The following is a 19,728-nucleotide window of genomic DNA, read 5'->3' as shown; positions in this document are numbered from 1 at the left end:
CAAATTTGATCTCACTTTGGAAATACAGGCTGTATTCTAACCTGTAGTAGACCTTTGGACCTCAAACATTTGAGCACAACAGTGCATTGGAGGCACATCCCTCTGAGCAAAAACTGTTTGAATCAACATTGTTTCCACATCATTAAAAAAAAAATCTACATGATGACGTAGGATCAACGTGGAAAACTGATTGGATTTGCAAAAAGTCACCAATGTAAGGGAATTGTGTCTATTTATTTTCACAACTTTTCACCTAAAACCAATGACATAGTAAAAAGTTTTGTTGATTTCATGTTGAATTTACATTAGTTGACAACTCAACCAAATGTAAATCAAAACTAGACGTTGAAATGACGTCTGTGCTCAGTGGGACGGCATATTTGTGCTAAAATTGAGTTTGAAGCATGTGTTGGAATATACCCCACAGAATGTTAAGCACATTTGTGTGATTGTCAGTGTGTTGAATTGCATCTGTCCATGCTTGCCCATTGCTCTTCACATATGTTGCTCTGTTGCGGTTACATCCATCTCTCCGTGTGATGATGCCATAGACATGGCTGCACGCCAGCCAATCAACCGTGAGTTGTGGCGTGTCTGAGGTGTGCCGCTGCCCGTGGTATGTGAACTGCACCCTGTGTGCTCCGCTGTAACAACCACAGGTAAAAACCACCACCTTTACCCGTAACCCTCTTCTTCTCTCACACTCCCTCCCTTCCCTAGATTACCACAATGGAGTCTAATCTGAAGTCAATAGAGGAAGAAAACAAGGTGATTGAACAGCAAAATGAATCTCTCCTGCATGAGCTGGCAGGTCTCAGCCAGACACTGATTAACAGTTTAGCTAATATCCAGCTCCCTCATATGGTAAGGGAACACCAAGAACAACAGCCTGGCAAGTTCCTATAAGCAAACAAACTGTAGCATATGAATTGATTCATTTATATACTTATCTATGTACAGTATTTACCTATTCATTATTTGCATTTCTGTGAAGCCCTTAAGGACCCAGTTTGTGCATGCTGAGTTGAGCTGGGGCTTAAAGCCTAGATTAATGAAAAATAGGTTATTGCTAATTTTAGCCAAACTGAAATGGGGAATTTTTATAGCGCCTTCGGAAGGTATTCAGACCCCTTGAATTTTTACACATTTTTTTACGTTACAGCCTTATTCTAAAATTTCCTCAGCAATCTACACACAATACCCAATAATGACAAAGCTAAAATATATTTTTTTTAAATGTTGCTAATTAAAAACAAAAATTCAGACCCTTTTCTATAAGACTCGAAATTGAGCTCAGGTGCATTCTGTTTCCATTGGTCATCCTTGAGAGGTTTCTACAACTTCAATGGAGTCCACCTGTGGTAAATTCAATTGATTGGACATTATTTGGAAAGGCACACACCTGTCTATATAAGATCCCACAGTTTACAGTGCACATCAGAGCAAAAACCAAGCCATGAGATCAAAGGAATTGTCCGTAGACCTCCGAGACAGTATTGTGTTGAAGCACAGATCTGGGAAGGATATCAAAACATTTATGAAACATTGAAGGTCCCCAAGAACACAGTGGCCTCTATCATTCTTAAATGGAAGAAGTTTGGAACCACCAAGACTCTTCCTAGAGCTGGCTGACCAGCCAAACCGAGCAATTGGGGGAGAAAGGCCTTGGTCAGGGAGGTGACCAAGAACCCAATGGTCACTCTGACAGAGCTCTACAGTCCCTCTTTGGAGATGGGAGAACACTCCAGAAGGACAACCATCTCTGCAGCACTCTACCAATCAGGCCTTTATGGTAGAAGGGCCAGACGGAAGTCACTCCTCAGTAAAAGGCACATGACAGTCCGCTTTGAGTTTGCCAAAAGGCACCTAAAGACTCTCAGACCATGAGAAACAACATTATCTGTTCTGATGAAACCAAGATTGAACTGTTTGGCCTGAATGCCAAGCATCACGTCTGGAGGAAACCTGGCACCATCCCTACGGTGAAGCATGGTGGTGGCAGCATCATGCTGTGGGGATGTTTTTCAGCGGCAGGGACTGGGAGAATAGTCAGGATCGAGGCAAAGATGAACGGAGCAAAGTACAGAGAGATCCTTGATGAAAACCTGCTTCAGAGTGCTCAGGACCTCCGACTGGGGTAAAGCTTCACCTTCCAACAGGACAACAACCCTAAGCACACAGCCAAGACAACGCAGGAGTGGCTTTGGGAGAAGTCTAAATGTCCTTGAGTGGCCCAGCCAGAGCCCGGACTAGAACCCGATCGAACATCTCTGAAGAGACCTGAAAATAGCTGTGCAGCATCGCTCCCCATCCAATCTGACAGAGCTTGAGAGGATCTGCAGAGAAGAATGGGAGAAACTCTCCAAATAAAGGTGTGCCAAGCGTGTAGCTTCATACCCAAGAAGACTTGAGGCTGTAATCGCTGCCAAAGGTGCTTCAACAAAGTACTGAGTAAAGGATCTGAATACTTATGTAATTGTGATATTTCAGTCTAAAAACTAGTTCTTGCTTTGTCATTATGGGGTATCGTGTGTAGATTGATGAGAAAAAAACCTATGTAATCAATTTTAGAATAAGACTGTAACCTAACAAAATGTGGAAAAGTCAAGTGGTCTGAATACTTTCCGAAGGCACTGTATATGAGGCTTGTGTTATGAATTAGGGGTCCATTTCTACATGCAGAGACTTACAATGGTGACCAAACAACAGCCTGCTGATAATGTTTTCTGATATCCAACATATAGACAGATTGGAGAGGCAGTCTTAAACAAAGATGTTTATAAAATATTTCTATCTTCTGTACCTGCCTGTTTTCAGTGCAATGGAAACTTAGTCTCCGCCATTTTGACTCTTGTCTGTAGCTACAGGCTATATTATGTTTGCAAATTCAACAAACTAACTTGTTGATCTATCATGGATTTTCATAGTACAGTACATGTGATGCTATAATTGCAGGTCTGTTTTTACTGTAGGGCTAAAGGTATTTTAGGGCATGCCAAAAACAGCCTTTCTCCATAAGCATCCATAATAAAATTTCCCTATAGTCTTTAGAAAAAGAAGGACAAAATAGCACTGGTCCAAAAACTATGACTGATGCCCGTGTTATTCACAAATCGCCATTTTGCCATTTTCTTATAAGCCATAATGCTGCCATTTATCACAGTTTAAACATTTTTTAAACGATATCTATTCATCTAAAAATGTGTAACCTTTGTGTATGAACACAATGAGATATCATTCCAGATGCTACGATCATTCTGACTATGTTGTGAGCTGGATTCAGTTGCAGGCCCAATTCGCTGCCACATATGTATTCTTGTACTGTATGCTTTGCTATGTCTTGCCTTTATTTCTTTCAAAGTTACATTTTGTTAGATGTGCTGTTGGTACTGCAGCTAAAATGCTTCCATCTAGTGATTGTTTGAGAGAGTACCAGTAACTAGGCACCAACTAACAGTAACTAACCTTTCCCCCCATAGAAACCGCTTGCATACAAAGAGGCTCCCATTAGAAATAACAGCTGCTTACAGATGCATCAGATAGTAAGACAATCATTCATCATATTCTTACTCTAACACTGCTTTTCTTTCTGTTAATCCTGCTCTTTATTTCCTCATATGGCCACAATAATATGCTACTAGTGTCAGTGCCACCCTAATAATCAGTAGAGTTAGTAATCTGTCTGGTTCAGAATCTCTCACATTCATGTCCTCCTAATGTCTTTCCCATGTCCATCTGTTTTTAATTCATGTGACCATGTCTTTTTCCCAGTCATCTTACATCTCTTGATGCGATTAAAAAAAAAAAATCCTGAATCACTTCCATTCCTGAATGTCCCTTTTTTCCAAATGTTCTAACCCGCAATGATCATCTGTTTGAATGGAAAAAGCTTGTTTTAGCAAAAGCAAAGTGCCCTTGTTGGTTGCAAAGTGCATGTACATACAATGCGTATTGACACTGCAGCATGACCCTATTTTCCTAATGTGGACATCGCTGCATGACATCTTACTCTGTGTGGATCATCTTTGTGTAAAACCACCACCTCTCAGCCTTTAACCTGTTGCAAGACACCTTATTTCGATCACTATCATTTTTAGAGCATTTAAATATGAAAAGGCCTAGTTCAGAGAATAGTTCGTTTCAAGTGGTTTTATCTGTGGTAAAACATGTTGGTTAAAAAAAACTGTTTGTAAGGCTAAGCTCCTCAAAGGATGACTTTAGAGTTTTTTTAGGCCTGTCTTCTGTTCTCTCTTTTTCACCTCTTTTTCTTATGATCTCACCTAATTCTGGTGTTGTTGAAATGTTTCACAGGAGCCGATCAGCGATCAGAACTTTGATGCTTACGTGACCACGCTAACAGACATGTACACCAACCAGGAGCAGTACCAGAGCCCTGAGAACAAAGCCCTGCTGGAAAACATCAAACAAGCGGTGCAAGGAATCCAAGTGTAGCCCAGCCCGCTAGCCCAGCAAACGCCAGAGCTTCTTCTCAAAGAGGAGTGAAGGAAAACAACATCCACAGGAAAGAACTAGAAGTGACATGATAGGACGACGCCTCATAGTTTGCTGCTGTAACTTATCATACAGTGTTAGATATAGATTTTTGATCTTCAAAAAAAAGAAATGTTATGCTTAGAAAACTTCATAATGATTTTTCTTTTTTTTTGTCTTGCTTTGAAGAAAAAAAAGTAAGTGGCAGAATAGTTTTTGAAGACATTCACATTTTGTACGTTTTCATACTGTATGAGCTGAAATAGTGTGATGTAATGTTTCTAGCTGCTCGTGTATGCACATTTTTTGTGTATATTTCTGAACAGTAAGATGATTAACATAGGACTTTAGTTATTTTTAATGCTTGATGATGAAGATTTTAGATGAAAAAGCTGCTCTGGACAGTGAAAACAAAACAAAAATCAAGAGGGAACTGCAAGGAGGTAGCGACTTTTCAATGATCTTTTCCTCAATGGATGATTTTGGAATTCTAAAGATGTTTTTTCTTCTTCTTGTGTGCAGATTGTTGAATAGCAAGACTTGGTGGCAAAGTACTTTTTTGAAACCTTTTTTAAAGGTTGGTAGCTGTAGGTGGGGGCATTTTTAATAGGTGTTGGAAATGAGTATGGAAAGAAACGGACTTGATGTTTGTATGAATGTTATAGTTTTATTGTAAACATCATGACACGGAAACCCAATGGTGGAAATCCCATTGTCTTGAAAAGGACTATTCACTCTTGATCTTTTGTGTTGGTAGATACCCATTGTCATTCAATCAGCAACAATGTGATGTATAATGGAAATAGAGTATCAAGGCATCATTCTAGCATTTAGTATTAGTTCTGGTTCAAATGTCAAAACTTATGTTGCTAGAATCGGGCAATGTCTCAGCAATGTATATCTAAATCATATGTTTGTAATAGGTATGGGATGAAAAAACAAATTGGGGGGGTATATGCAATTACCTGTTTATAAACATAGGGGGGAAACAAATGAATCTTTTCACTATATGTCAAATATAAAATGTTATATAAACCTTTCAATACAAAAAAGTATTTAAGTTGAACATTCAGTTTTAAAGATGAAAGATGCTTTACGAGTTCCACTTTCTTTACATACAATTTTGCACAAGGACACCTTTGTTTCCATGTTTTGATGTTTCTACAGAAACGTAAGCAGTACCTGAGAGCCTAAGCGGAGAGTAACAAGAGTTTTGTAAAGAGTATTTATACTAGAGTATGAGAAAGAGCGGGACTTACAGGGCCATTGTCCCCACTTATGTGCCAGTAGACTATTTGCACTTGTCCTACAGATACTATCCTAACATGTGGCGGTGTGCAATTTCCAGGTGTTCCTTTGAAACACGATTGGAGCAAATAACTGCTTGAAGCCACTAGGTGATGAATTCGTTCCACTGAAGGAGACTACAGGGATTTGAATCAGAAATTATGATTATAACCATACCACTAATATTGTATTATCAAATGTTAAACAATGATGCTATTTCATTTTGGTATGTTATATGAGTACTAAATAATCCCCAGCAGCACTTTATATCTAATCACTGTACAAATTAAATAGTCAATCAATTAAAGGTAAAAAAAAAGAAGAAGTAAATTGAGGGCGTATTCTCTTTTTTTTTTTACTCTGAATCGGGGGGGATGCAGTTTCATGTCTGTATGCGGCCCCTCTTTCTGTTGTGTTATTAGTTGTTAGCGACCATGTTGAGAATTTGCCTTTTAAGAGCTAATGCAAAGGTGCTTGTTGTTCAACTGATCTCATCTATTGTACTTTTACGTCCTCTTTTAGGGCTCCTTTGTCAATGGCTGCATATGCCTTTCTCCACAGCATCGTGTCTGCAGCATTTTGCCAATATAGTAATGCTTTCAGTAGAGTACTAGTTAGTATCAGTTCTTGAATTAATTCTCATTATCAGTACAATGGAAAGGGATTTAAAGCACAAACCGGCTGCTCATCTACCGTTGGTACATAAAATCACATTTGAAAAAAGTTATCTGTGAATATTTACATAGGGGACACAAAAGGTGTCACATATTAGTATGCTGAATTTTCATATAAATTATTGTGAATTCATCAGAGTTTATTTATTCTATCTTATTCATTTTGAGGTTGATTTAAGTATTCATGAACGAAGACAGGATTTTGTATAAACTATTGTGCTATCTGTGGAACTGAAGTTTAATTTATTTTTGTACTACACAGCATGGATTTGTTGACATTTTAATTTTGCTATAAATGTGTGAGATCACAAGTTGCTGTGATATTTCATTTTTAAATTGTGAACTTTGTAAAAATTTTGTCATGCTGGATGTTGACACATCTTACTCTGAATAAAGAACAATTGTGTTGCCACAGGCCTGTAAGCTTTGATGTCTAGTCATCATCCTTGGTCATCCTTGTTCATGCTCAAAACCCACCGTTCTTGGAACCCATTCACCTAAAGGCTGCATTCATTCACATGGGTTTTTTCAATACACAAGAGAATCGCTGAGTTGTTTTATTCCTCAACAATCCTCAGATGTTTTGCAATAAGAATAAAGCTTTCTTGGGATTCACTTTACGCTATGTGGTAAATTTGACGTTTATTTTTATGGCTATAAAGTGGATTTGTTACAAGTACTGTAACAAGTACCATTGTCAATCCACACGAAAACCAGCAGAGAGCAGCACAGAGCACTGTATAACGTCATATTTCTTGGACAAACGTTTTTACCTGCATCCTAAACCATTATAACGTCCTAAATCGTTATAACGCCCTAAACCATTATAACGTCCCAAACCATATCATGTTGTGACAATCTGTTTGCATATTTGGCTCAGAATAGACACATCAATAGAGTGCTTTCCACCCAGCGAGAGACAAACTGGCAACATTTTAGGGCATCATTTCCAGGTTCCATGGGAATAACATCTGAATAAGCAATTTACACGTTTTTTTATTTATTTATTACATCATTATTTGTAATAGTATTAAGCAAAATTAGTATTGCTTAACTGTATGTACCACTGGTTTATTAGGCTACATAGTTGATACATTTTTAAAATCGGACATCTCTATACAGATGCAGGCTACAAAGTATCATTTTATTAACCAGGAGTTTCTCCCCTGTCCAACATAATTTGTAACACTGCCCTAGTTCTCTCTCTCTCTCTCTCTCTCCCCTCTCTCTTTGTCTCTCTCTTTCTCTCTTTCTCTCTCTCAGTCAGCTGAGTCCCCTAGCTTTACTATAACTCAGCCGATGTTAGTTTCGGCAAAAGGGGTTGCTGGCGGTGTGTTCTCTGCGCTGCTGACTCCCTAGCAATGGCGCTGTCGACGGGTCAAGTCTTATCCCCTTTTGTAGTCGCGGTAGCACTGATTTTGGTCGCCAGTGGCCCGCAGCCTGTATATTCTTGTCCAAGTCGGTGTTTATGTTTTCGCACTACCGTGAGATGTATGCATTTAAACCTGGAAACCGTACCTGCTGTTGCTCCGTCGACAACCATCCTGTAAGTAACATCACGTCGTATCTAACGGGAAAAGTTAGTAGGCTATGGAGGGAACGGAATGAATGCACTGATTTCTGGAGGAGTCACATCAACCCAAGCGCTTTGAGATGGTTATACGATCTCTTTTGTTTGGTGTATAATAATTTAAACAGTTAGACGTTATCTAATATTTCCGTATCTAAACCACAGTTGAGAAAGCAAGATGAGAAGAGGTACTATCATCTTTGGGACCAGACCACCATTCTGGTTGCCTATTCAAAGTTGCAATGATGGAGTCTGGGAGTTTTGATAGTTTTTAAGTTCCTCATCACATCGAGTTAGTTTTGTAGGCTTATCTTATATGTATGCTTATCCGTTATCTGTCTAGCATTCGTTTATTCAGTTGACTCACTAAAGAAAAACTATAACTTTTTTCAGCCTATAGGCTACCCACAGTACGGAAAGCAGGTCAAAGACTTCGTTGGACCTAAGAGCATTGTCGGTTGCATAGCCTTTGGAAGGGACGTGCCTTAGTAAAGATCCAAGACACCTTTGACATCTGCCAGTGACTGAGCTAGGCCCACTGATCGTTCTTTGGGGAGTTAGACAGCTATCGAAGTCAGCCACAGAAAAATGTAATGTGATGAAGTTGAATCAACGTGGAAACTTTGCAAAAAGTAATCAACATAAGGGAATTTCATATTTTTTTCACCCAAGGTTTAACCTAAATCCAATGACAGGGTGACATGTTTGTTTGATTTCACGTTGATTTCACGTTAGTTGACAACTCAACCAAATATAAATCAAAACTAGACGTTGAACTGACGTTGTTGGATCATATGGGGTATTGTAAAGCCTAATATAGTTCTCCGCATGTGAGCTTTGTGAGAAACTGCACCATGGGATGACCTTTCCTTCCTTTGGACCATGACAGTTCGTTGTTGATGTGGACATCAAGGAACTTGAAGCTCTCAGCCTGCTCCACTACAGCCCTGTCGAAGAGAATGGGGGCGTGCTCGGCCCTCCTTTTCCTGTAGTCCACAATCATCTCCTTTGTCTTGATCACGTTGAGGGAGAGGTTGTTATATTGGCTCCACACTGCCAGGTCTCTGACCTCCTCCTATAGGCTGTTATTATATTATCTATTCAGCATATTGCAAGATAGTATTGTCATGGATGTGTCATTGGCTTCTTGGAGAACCAGATTAAAGGGTCAGTAGGCAGGCATGGGTCTGTGTTAGAGGGTCAAACTGTGGTTTAAACATGTCTCAAATGAATGGAAGCACAGTTTGTGACCCTGGTGCCTTCAGCAGTAGTGGCACTTCTGCACTTCTTTGATACGTCCTGATAGGTCCACTGGCGGCAGCTAAAGACTGAAAGTGCCAGCGAACAGCCAGACAGAATTCACAGCCAGACAGAAGCTCTGAAACTCCAAAACACTCCAATCTCTGGAATATGTGCCCTCTTTGTTTTTAATTGACCCATGTGATTTTGACACGTTTCCGAAACCTGCATGCATCTGTGCAAATAAAGACCTTCAGGCAGGAAGCTGGGCACAAAGGAAAAACTCAGCCTCAACGACGGGCACAGCGTGCACATAATTAGCCTCCCTAACATACACTACCTGTCACGTCCTGACCAGAAAAAGAGGTTGTTTGTTATTGTAGTTTGGTCAGGGCGTGGCAGGGGGTGTTTGTTTAGAGTGTTTCGGGGTTTGTTGGGCTATGTTCTTGTTAGTCTATTTCTATGTTAGTTCTAGTATGTCTATTTCTATGTGGTGTTTATTGGGTTGACCTTCAATTGGAAGCAGCTGCTCCTCGTTGCTTCTAATGGAAGGTCCTATTTAAGAGGGGTGTTTTTTCTATGGGATTTGTGGGTAGTTGCTTCCTGTTTAGTGTTTGTTGCACCTGACAGGACTGGTTCTCGTCGATGTTTGTTGTTTTGTTAAGTGTTTACGTTTTCCTTCATTATAGAAGATGAGTATTCACATTCCCGCTGCATTTTGGTCCAATTCATACGATGGCCGTGACACTACCAGTCAAAAGTTTGGACACACCTACTCATTCAAGTTTTTTTTTTAACATATAAAATATGTTTTCATTTGTTTAACACTTGTTTGGTTACTAAAGGATTCCATATGTGTTATTTCATAGTTTTGATGTCTTTACTATTATTCTACAATGTAGAAAAGAGTCAAAATAAAGATAAATCCTGGAATGAGTGGGTGTGTCCAAACTTTTGACTGGTACTGTATATATGCAAGCTTCCAGGCCAGCCTCAAAGGGAGTCAATGGGCCAGACCTACAGCCACAGAACACTGCTCTCCCTGCCAACTCTGCAAGATGCCCAGGACACGTCAACCTCCCCTCTGCCATGGGAACTGTTTTATGGTTTGGTGTGCTGATCCCCCTTCTTCTTCTTCCCTCCTTTGGACTCCTCTGAATCTGTCACTGTTGAGTGTTGTTCAGAGGAGGGCTGTGGAGGGCAAATAATGTGTCAGTTTGACAAGTTTTTCATGCTCGCTGGGGTTTGAACTAAGCAGCCACCTGTCGCTTTTCCCTGCCTACCTGTGCTCAGTCTTGTCGGAACATGAATGCAGCTCAGCTAGCCTCTGAGACTCTCCCTGCCTTTCCATTATTCCACTGTAAATTGTGCACACAACCCTGGCCATCAGGGCTGCAAGGCACTTTTCAACAGAACTCGAGCACTCTTTAGAAGGAATGCTTGAATGTGGGGAATATTTGTCTCCCTGAATATGAAGTTGCAGATCACATTAAGCCTCATTAGACAGTAGTCAGTAGCTCCTTTGAAGGATACAATTTAGTGTGTATTTTTGTGTGTGGTTAGAACCAAGTTATGACATCAGTCCTGTGCCTTGTACTTTATAGTGGCTTTATTGACCCTTATGGAGGCTAAAAATACAACATTTTGATTTAATCCCTTTCTCATAGCTTCACTCATTTCAGCCACAGTCCCAGGACCAAAACACTGGCCCCTCCGACCTTGGGGTCAGCTGATTGCTGGCTGTGAGGGCTGGGGGGCAGAGGTGACTGGGTTGTTAATGAAACAGGTGTTAGAGACAGGGGGTATTGTATATAGAGGTTAATTTGGGGACATGCTGCTGGCTGGCTAGGCCCTGAAGGTCTGGGCTTTGCATTCCTCGTGCTGACCTGGCAGTGTGCCATCTCTGATGTGGAAATTCCTCCTCATCAGCATAGAGCACCGCCGTCAGATGTTCCACTTAAAGGTTCCTCAGAACTGTGGGAAGGTATTTTGTTATTGTTTGAAAGCATCTCCTCAAACTCTCTTTCTCCTTTCTCTGCCTCTCAATCTACCACATTTGCCCATTTTCTCTCTCCACATCTCTTTTTCTCTCTTCATTCACAGTATTCTCTCTTACGTTCTCCCTCTCGTTCACTCTCCCCGTTGTTCTCTTATTCTATCCCCCTCTCTTTCTCTCTCTCTAGTCCCTATATCAAGCCCTTCGTAGCTCTCTCCTGTGATGGATTTTGACATTTTGGTTGGTTAGTGCAGGGCAGGCAGCATTGTGTCAGATGCCTGTGTCTCCCATAAGAGGCCTAGCTGGAGCTGGGGCTGGAGCTGGGGCTGGAGCTGGGGCTGGGGCTGGAGCTGGGGCTGGAGCTGGGGCTGAAGCTGGAGCTGGGGCTGGGGCTGGAGCCCCGACTGATCCCAGTTCTAATGTGGCATCTGTGTCTAAATGTTCTGAGCCTAGTCAGGTTTGCCCAAATGCTTGTTTCTCTACTAATGTCAATCTCAAATGAACTCAGGGACCCTGGCCCAATCACTCAAGGCTCTCAAAAAGTCAGTGGCTTCTGTGAGATAACTATCTTATATCTCTTAAATGTGTCCTCTTCCCATGGGAAAAGGGGAATAAGGTATTTTTCCCCAAAGTACACACAGGACCGTAATCTGTGCTAGCATTTTTAGTTTTGTTTTTACTCTCAGTGGTTTTCTTTCAGATTAAGGTGGACGTCTTTTTTCCCTCCCATCTTTGATGGTCCACATTTATTTTTTTGCTGTTGTCTCTGAGGACTCTCTGTTTGAGGTATAATAGTAAATTACTGCCCTTCCTCTTTGTGACGATACTGCTGTACTCCTGCTCTGGGATTGTCAACTCTATTTTGTCAACCACTCTCCTGAATCCTCTCGCACAGGCCCACAGTTGTTGATGCTAAATCTTCCGCTTGCTAATGCTGTGTAAAGACACATTTTAAGCTACAAAGACACAAGACCAATGTTCCCTCTAAGCTGCTCGCAGGCACACAGCTCCCAAGGGACAGCTGGGCAGAAGAAATATCAGCCCAAGCAGAGAAGCACGAGATTGAACTTCACTCAACTCTCTAGAGTTTTCCCCGTTAGTTAACACTATCAACGTTTCCCTTTACTGTGGGAATTGTGATCGAATCAACGCAATATTAGCCACTTTCAAGGCAACATACCGAAACAAAACGAACTATGCAAGAGATTTTGTTGTAGGCAGAATGCAACGGAGTAGGTTTCTATTGCATTGACAGGCGCGACTCAGGGCCGTACTCTACACAGACCGGTGTGCCATAACCAATCAGAGATGCAGTAAGCCTATATGCAAATAGACCATTGCCATTCACTTTGAACTGGACTGTTTTTACAGCATGAGCGGTCGTCAGTAGATGCACTTGTTTTGAGCTCAAAGCCAGAGCTACATGTAGCGACGTGTGCACATTTTTACATTTGTTAATATCCTTTGCTAGTTAGTGAGTTATTAGCCCAGTTATAGATCATTTGTAGTCAGCAATGGGGGAGGGATTGCTTCCTACAGGAGCACAAAACATGTGCATTTCTAGACACCTTTGAAAAGCAAGTCAGGAAAATATATTTTTTTGTCTTTAAGGGGCAGTGTTGTATTTTGAGACGGTCTTGAATAAGCTAAGTAGCCAATAGGCAGAGGGTAGCATCATTTGTCTGATTCTTTGTAATAATGGTAGGGGAATAATGATGCATTTTATTTTGTAAAGTGGTTTCTTGCATCAAACAACACAACAACATGTTCATGTCTGAAGGACAAGTGGATAAACAGGTTAATGTCAAGCCCAGCATGTTTTTTTTCAAAAGTCTCATGGATGTAGGCCAACATTGAATCACCAAACATTGGCTGCTACTGTAGGCTGAATGATAGAACAGCTATTTCCATATAAAAATGTTATGGGATGCATTTTCTCCATTGTTTTTGATGTTAGGCCACTCTGGTTGGCCTACATTATGATCAAATAGCCACAGTAGCCTACTTGACCACTGTTAAAACTAACTTGAAGCGGATACAGCCTCAGTGTTCACAGTAAACTCGTGCCAGAATTTTCACAACGTTCAAGTTTGCGCTCAGCAGACCTGAAATTTGCTCAGTGACACATTTTCTTTGAGGGAACATTGCACAAGACTACAGCTTGTCTTGCAATTGTGAGGTTTATGTGGACAATGTTTATGTGACATACTGCAGTGCATACAGGATTGTTATTGACTTTCCTTTTTGGTTCTTTCATTGTTAATATCTTGTCTGGAACCTCACGAATGGCCTCTTGTTATTTATGTATGTATGTTTGTTTCTGTGTGTTGTCACGTGGTCTGGCATCCACAGCAGAAATTTGTTAAACATTGTGAAAGTGAACCCTGATTATAAACACATGGGCAACGCCATGGCAACGGGGAATCTGTCCGTTGTAAATGTGTCAATGTGCTAGCTCATAAAGTGGCTTGTTATGGCCTAGGTTGCCTCTTTATGAAATGTTTACTATTCAAATGGGCTCCTTTCTTGGTGTTTTTACTCTCACACCCTGGTGGATGTGGTGTTTTTAACGATATTACTACAAACAAACCCTTGTGAAACTCTGTTCTGTAGTAGACTTGTAATAACATTAAAGGTAAAGGCCGGGATGAAATGTGAAGGCTCAGCCTTTGGTTCACTCTCACAGGCGATCAGAATTAATTTCACGTCAAAGGTTTTGCATCGTATTTTGGAGAATCAATAAGTAGTTTAGTTTTTCACCCGGATCTTCAGCAGAAAGGTGGTAGCTTACAGGAGCAGCTGCTGGTTGATCTGAATGGACTGTGACAAGACAGACTGAGTGGTTAGAGGTTGAATGAGTGTCCACACGATGAGTGAAGCTGGAGGTTCCTGGTGGGTGGGTTCAATGGGGGTGGGGTGGAAGTTGAACTGTGCAGCATACTACAAGGCAGGGAACCTGCCATCTGTATAAGATGGTCTTGATTTGCGACTTTACATTTAGGAGCCTCTCTAGTGCCGTCCTTAGAGCCCCACTGGGTTGATTTAATGACCTGGTAGTCGAGCAGGAATCAGAGGGTGACCTTTTTTCTCTCAAACCCTCCTTCATTTTCTCCCTTTATCTTCTCTATTTTGTGACATTGATGGCTTACAACAGTGGGCTGAGTGAGTGAGAGAGAGAGGGAGTCAGAGAGGGAGTCAGGGAGGGAGGGAAAAGAGGAGCTCCATTGTGTGGAATTTGCTGCAGTCAGGCTTTGTAAGGCGTTCAGTCTCTGCGGCATTATGGAATGCAAAGCCAGAAATCCCCAAAGCTCTGCTCATTTGCACAGGGAGATTGGGCCGAAGATAGTTCTTGAAAGGAACCCTCCTTGTCCCTCTCTTACTGTGGCTGTCCTTTAGGGGTTTGGGGGAGGACAGCTCGGCTGCTGAATTCTAACGCTGTTCCAGTGTTTTTGCAGCATTTCTCACATAGCGTTGTTATAGCGTTATTGCAGGATTGTTAATCTAAGGAAGTTTCCTAAAAGTCAGATTCTCCCCCTGTGGATTTTAGGATTTTTTATGCATGTCCAGGGCAGTTCGTGCATAGTTGTTAATCATGCATGTCTATTTGCAGCCATGTTCTCGGTGAAGGGCTTCAGTGGAAGGAAATAGAGCCCTTGTAATGAACCTTTATAATGCTTAATAAGATCTTTGTGACTGTTGATAGTAATATAGTTTCCTGTATAAAGACATCAAAGGATGTCAGTTAGGGTTGGGTGGTATTTTTCATAGCTTCATATTGTTCCTGTACCATACCGGGGTATACAGTATTACCAGCAGTGCACACAGTGGGCACTATTTCTTTCTATAGAATAACTATCTTCAAAGTAATGACTCGGGATGTCGGTTGTGAGATGAAAGCTTCTTTTAGTTATAATACTTGTTCACGTTACACTTTAGTACTTTAGATTCTACAAAACAATAAAATAATATAGTTGCTACCGAAAGCCAGGATAATCACTTGTCACTTGTACATAACTGCCATGTTTTCGGTTTTTTTCTTACTTCCTGTCGCAAGGCATTCTGGTACTTGTAGTCAGTAGCATAATCCAATACTAACCAATACAACATAAATATGGTCATGGTTCTCTCAATCTCCATCACATGAATTCTAAAACAATTAGTCTTGTACATGTGTAAATAACTGTAAATACAAATATCTTTAGATACAGCTCAATGAATTAACTGTAAACATTAACTCTCTAACCCAATAAAGTTACAACACTTTCCAAGCGGAAAAATGTAAATAAATTAAGATTACTACAAGCTCCACTCCGTTAATCTATGTGCGTGCGTGCATAGTGTATCATGCTACTAAAAGGAGTAGCGGACACCTTTTAGTAGCATGAAATCCTCGCTGGTCCCACTCCCATCCATTGCAAAGTCTTTTATTTTTGTCTTTTCATTTTGTGAAAACCAGGAAGAGTCTCCTTCCCTTGCTACTAATAGCTAGGCCTCCAGTGTCCAGTCACAAGCTCTGCTGGTCAGTTACTGCGTAGCAACCTAGCAGTGCCAAAGCCCTGGTCTGCCCTAGAAATACCTTTTTTTTACTGGTATTTTGGCCTCTAATATTGGTTTATTATGATCAAATTCAATCCCAAACGATGAGTTATTGAAAAGTGTGCTACAAATTGAGATATTTCATTATATCATGATCCACTACTACATTTGTCGTCACACTGGACAACGGCTGACACTTACCAATTACGGGCCGGCAGGCTACGAGGAGGCCCTCATGCACACTCTTTGCACTTGGTATTCACGTGGTATCCGGTATTGAGGTTAACTTCATCTTGCAGGAGCGTTGGGTTGATTCTCTCAGGCAGGATAAAAACGACTACATCGACCATGATCCTAACGACCACTTTAATCTTGATCCTTAGCGGTTATCTGGTGCCATTCAGCCTGGCTAAAAACATAGCAAGCTCCTATCCTTTTTAGCGTCTCACATCTCCATGTGATATAATCAGAGTTATAATTTTAAAAAATATGCCCAGCAAATATTGTTATACCTACGGGTGTAACCTAAAACATTATCCCAGATTGATATGCTGCTCGTGTATTCATTCCCGTTTAAGCTAAAACTAAAACACCACGTTTTGGTCATGGAGAAAAAAGCACACGGCTAGCTAGTTGGCTACAGTAGGTTCTACCATTTCACAACAGTAATCACTAGTTATTACTTCTGAATAAAATACCTTTCTCATACTTGCCAGTGTAACCTACAACATGTTCCCAATTTAATATGCTGCTTCAATGTATTCACCCCCATATCAGTTAAGTCATCACGTTTTTGTCTGGAGAAAAAGCGCATATCTCGCAGCTGTTTTTACCAGTAGCCTTGAATCACTCGTTATTACTTCCAAACAAAATACATTTGGGGGGAATTCGAATATTGTTTGACAGTTGCTTATCAATGCAAAATAGGCTATTTTGATACATAGCTTATAGATCAGATCAAGGAACCACAACACTGTCCCCTCGGCTACAGGAGAGGTGATACGGCGCGTTACAATTTTCCTTTTTGGCGGTATTGAAAATCATACCGCCGGTATTTCAAAATACCCCGGTGTACGGTATACCGCCCAAATCTAATGTCAGAGATGATGACACATCTCATACCCTGATAGACTGTGGACGCTCCACCGGGGAAAAGACACATCCTCCTTCTATTTTTTATACTGCAGGATTCACACAGAGAGGTATTAAGAGACCATGTTTGAAGATTGATATGGCCTTGTTCTTCTTTCAGGAAACGAGGTGGGGTGACTGCCATGTTGTTGTTTAACAAAGTATGAGTCATGCATGCCCAGAGAGAGTCATTGGCTGTCCAACTTGGGCATGAGAGAGATATATATATATATATATATATATATATATAGAGAGAGAGAGAGAGAGATATATATATATATATAGAGAGATATATATAAGAGATATATATATATATAAGAGAGATTAGAGATATATATATATATATATATATATATATATAGAGAGAGAGAGATATATATAGAGAGATATATATATATATATATATATATAGAGAGAGAATATATATATATAGAGATATATATAGATATATATATATATATATAGAGATAGATATATATAATATAGAGAGAGAGATATATATATATATATATATATATATATATATAGAGAGAGAGATATATATATATATATATATATATATAGAGAGAGAGAGATATATATATATATATATATATATATATATATATATATATATATATATATATATATATATATATATAGAGAGAGAGAGAGAGAGAGAGAGAGATATTGGGTTTTGAAAAAGTTGCTGTCTGCCTGGTGTCGGTGGTAATCACAGCCGGCTCGGTTATCAGGCCCAGGGCTCTTATCGGCTTGGCCATTTGCTCAGTGGAATTTCCCTTGTGAAATGGTTGAGGCTGGACGGGCAGCCAACCAACAAGAACCCAGAGCACTGAACAGCAGAGCACTGAGCAGCATCCTGTTTCCAAGTGTTGTCACTGTGGACACAGTGTCACCGCTTGTCTCCTCAACCAGCACAGTGTTAACTCTATGCAGCATGTGACAAAGCATGCATGATCTCACAAGATCTATGTTGAAGCTCCATCCTGGCTAAAGTCTCAAAGAAACATGCTTATTTGGGAGGATTTCTCTTTTAAGGCTAAAGGCAGATACATTCATTGTTCAAGGCTCACAGAGGAAAGCCTAGCTATTAGTTTACTTTATGGCTGTTTGAGCTGACAAGTCCTTAGCTTCTAAGCATCCTAGATAAACATATTACATTTCTAACATACTGTATACTACATGCCGAATTGGGTAAGGATTTTCTTCCTGTGATATGTATTTCCATCATTCTTTCATATGTGCTCTTGAGGGCTACAGCTGCTGAGCCAAGTGTTATATCCACTTGAGTTCAAGTGCTGTGGTCTCTGTCTATGTTCTACTGGAGGACTGTAAAGTAGGGTTTATTCCACTCCATAAGGCCTTAGTCAATAGCACTACATGCCTGAATCTTCAACAGTGTGGTAGGAATCTGAAGGAATGGTTCGTCTGTCAATGCTCATTAATCACTGGTGAGAGGACAAATGTCCCGCTTAGTTTATCCCATGTGTCAAGTTAAATTGCATCCTCACTGCCCCAAGCAAAGGGTCTACTGTATAGCTTTCACAGATCAGTGATTACTTCAAGTAAGGAAGGATGGATGGATAGATGGATAGATGGATGGATGCATGGATGAATGGATGGATGGGTGGATGGGGTTGGATGGATGGATGGATGGATGGAACATTGCCCATGGCTGTATTTCCTTCATCCTGCCTATCAATCAAAGGTCTTTACTGTTTGTCCATGTTTTATCTCTTTATAATCCATAAAGTTTTCCCCATATCACACTGAACAAAAATATGAATGCAACATGCAACAATTTCAAAGATTTTACTAAGTTACAGTTCATATAAGGAAATCAGTCAATTGAAATAAATTCATTAGGCCCTAATCTACGGATTTCACATGACTGGGAATACAGATATGCATCTGTTGGTCACAGATACAGTACTTTTAGAAAAAGGTAGGGGCGTGTATCAGAAAACCAGTCAGTATCTGGTGTGACCACCATTTGCCTCATGCAGCGCGACACATCTCCTTCTCACAGAGTTGATTATGTTGTTGATTGTGGCCTGTGGAATGTTGCCCCACTCCTCTTCAGTGGCTGTGCGAAGTTGCTGTATATTGTTGGGAACTGTAATACGCTGTCGTACACGTCAATCCAGAGCATCCCAAACATGCTCAATGGGTGACATGTCTGGTGAGTATGCAGGCCATGGAAAAGCCGGGACATGTTTAACTTCCAGGAATTGTATACAGATCCTTGCAACATGGGGCCGTGCATTATCATGATGAAACATGAGATGATGGGGGCGGATGAATGGCACGACAATGGGCCTCAGGATCTCGTCACAGTATCTCTGTGCATTCAAATTGCCATCGATGAAATGTAATTGTGTTCATTGTCCGTGGCTTATGCCTGCCCATACCATAACCGCACCGTCACCATGGGGGCACTCTGTTCACAACGTTGACATCAGCGAACCGCTCACCCACACGATGCCATACACGCTGTCTGCCATCTGCCTTGTACAGTTGAAACCAGGATTCATCTGTGAAGAGCACACTTCTCCAGCATGCAAGTGGCCATCGAAAGTGAGAATTTGCCCACTGAAGTCAGTTTGTGAAGAAATTATTTGGTTGTGCAAACCCACAGTTTAATCAGCTGTCCGGGTGGCTGGTCTCAGACGATCCCGCAGGTGAAGAAGCCGGATGTGGAGGTCCTGGGCTAGTGTGGTTACACGTGGTCTGCGGTTGTGAGGCCGGTTGGACGTACTGCCAAATTCTCTAAGGCAGCTTATGGCAGATAAATTAACATTCAA

General features: G+C 40.8%; 2 protein-coding genes across 9 annotated transcripts in view; both read left to right on the top strand.

Moving 5' to 3' along the window:
- LOC106610767 (myelin transcription factor 1-like protein) overlaps window positions 1-6,875 on the top strand; it is a 127,821-nt gene extending 120,946 nt beyond the window's left edge. For 5 of the 7 annotated variants that reach the window (XM_045723410.1, XM_045723409.1, XM_045723411.1 and 2 more), the window contains exons 21-23: window positions 721-768; window positions 3,480-3,542; window positions 4,312-6,875. In XM_045723410.1, coding sequence (XP_045579366.1) covers window positions 721-768; window positions 3,480-3,542; window positions 4,312-4,452 — 252 coding nt within the window. In that variant the 3' untranslated portion in view covers window positions 4,453-6,875. Of the gene's footprint in view, window positions 1-551; window positions 660-720; window positions 1,187-3,479; window positions 3,543-4,311 lie in introns of those variants that run through there. The other 2 variants (XR_006770930.1, XM_014210313.2) reach the window with 2 other exon arrangements.
- Window positions 6,876-7,695: 820 nt separating this feature from the next.
- LOC106610765 (peroxidasin) overlaps window positions 7,696-19,728 on the top strand; it is an 82,957-nt gene continuing 70,924 nt past the window's right edge. For both annotated transcript variants that reach the window (XM_014210306.2, XM_014210305.2), the window contains exon 1: window positions 7,696-7,998. In XM_014210306.2, the coding sequence (XP_014065781.1) occupies window positions 7,814-7,998 (185 nt within the window). In that variant the 5' untranslated portion in view covers window positions 7,696-7,813. The remainder of the gene's footprint in view (window positions 7,999-19,728) is intronic.

This window comes from Salmo salar, chromosome ssa09 (genome assembly GCF_905237065.1).
Source record: "Salmo salar chromosome ssa09, Ssal_v3.1, whole genome shotgun sequence".
Taxonomy (NCBI): domain Eukaryota; kingdom Metazoa; phylum Chordata; class Actinopteri; order Salmoniformes; family Salmonidae; genus Salmo; species Salmo salar.
Note: the sequence above shows the minus strand (reverse complement) of the source record. Positions and strands in the feature narration are given on the sequence as shown.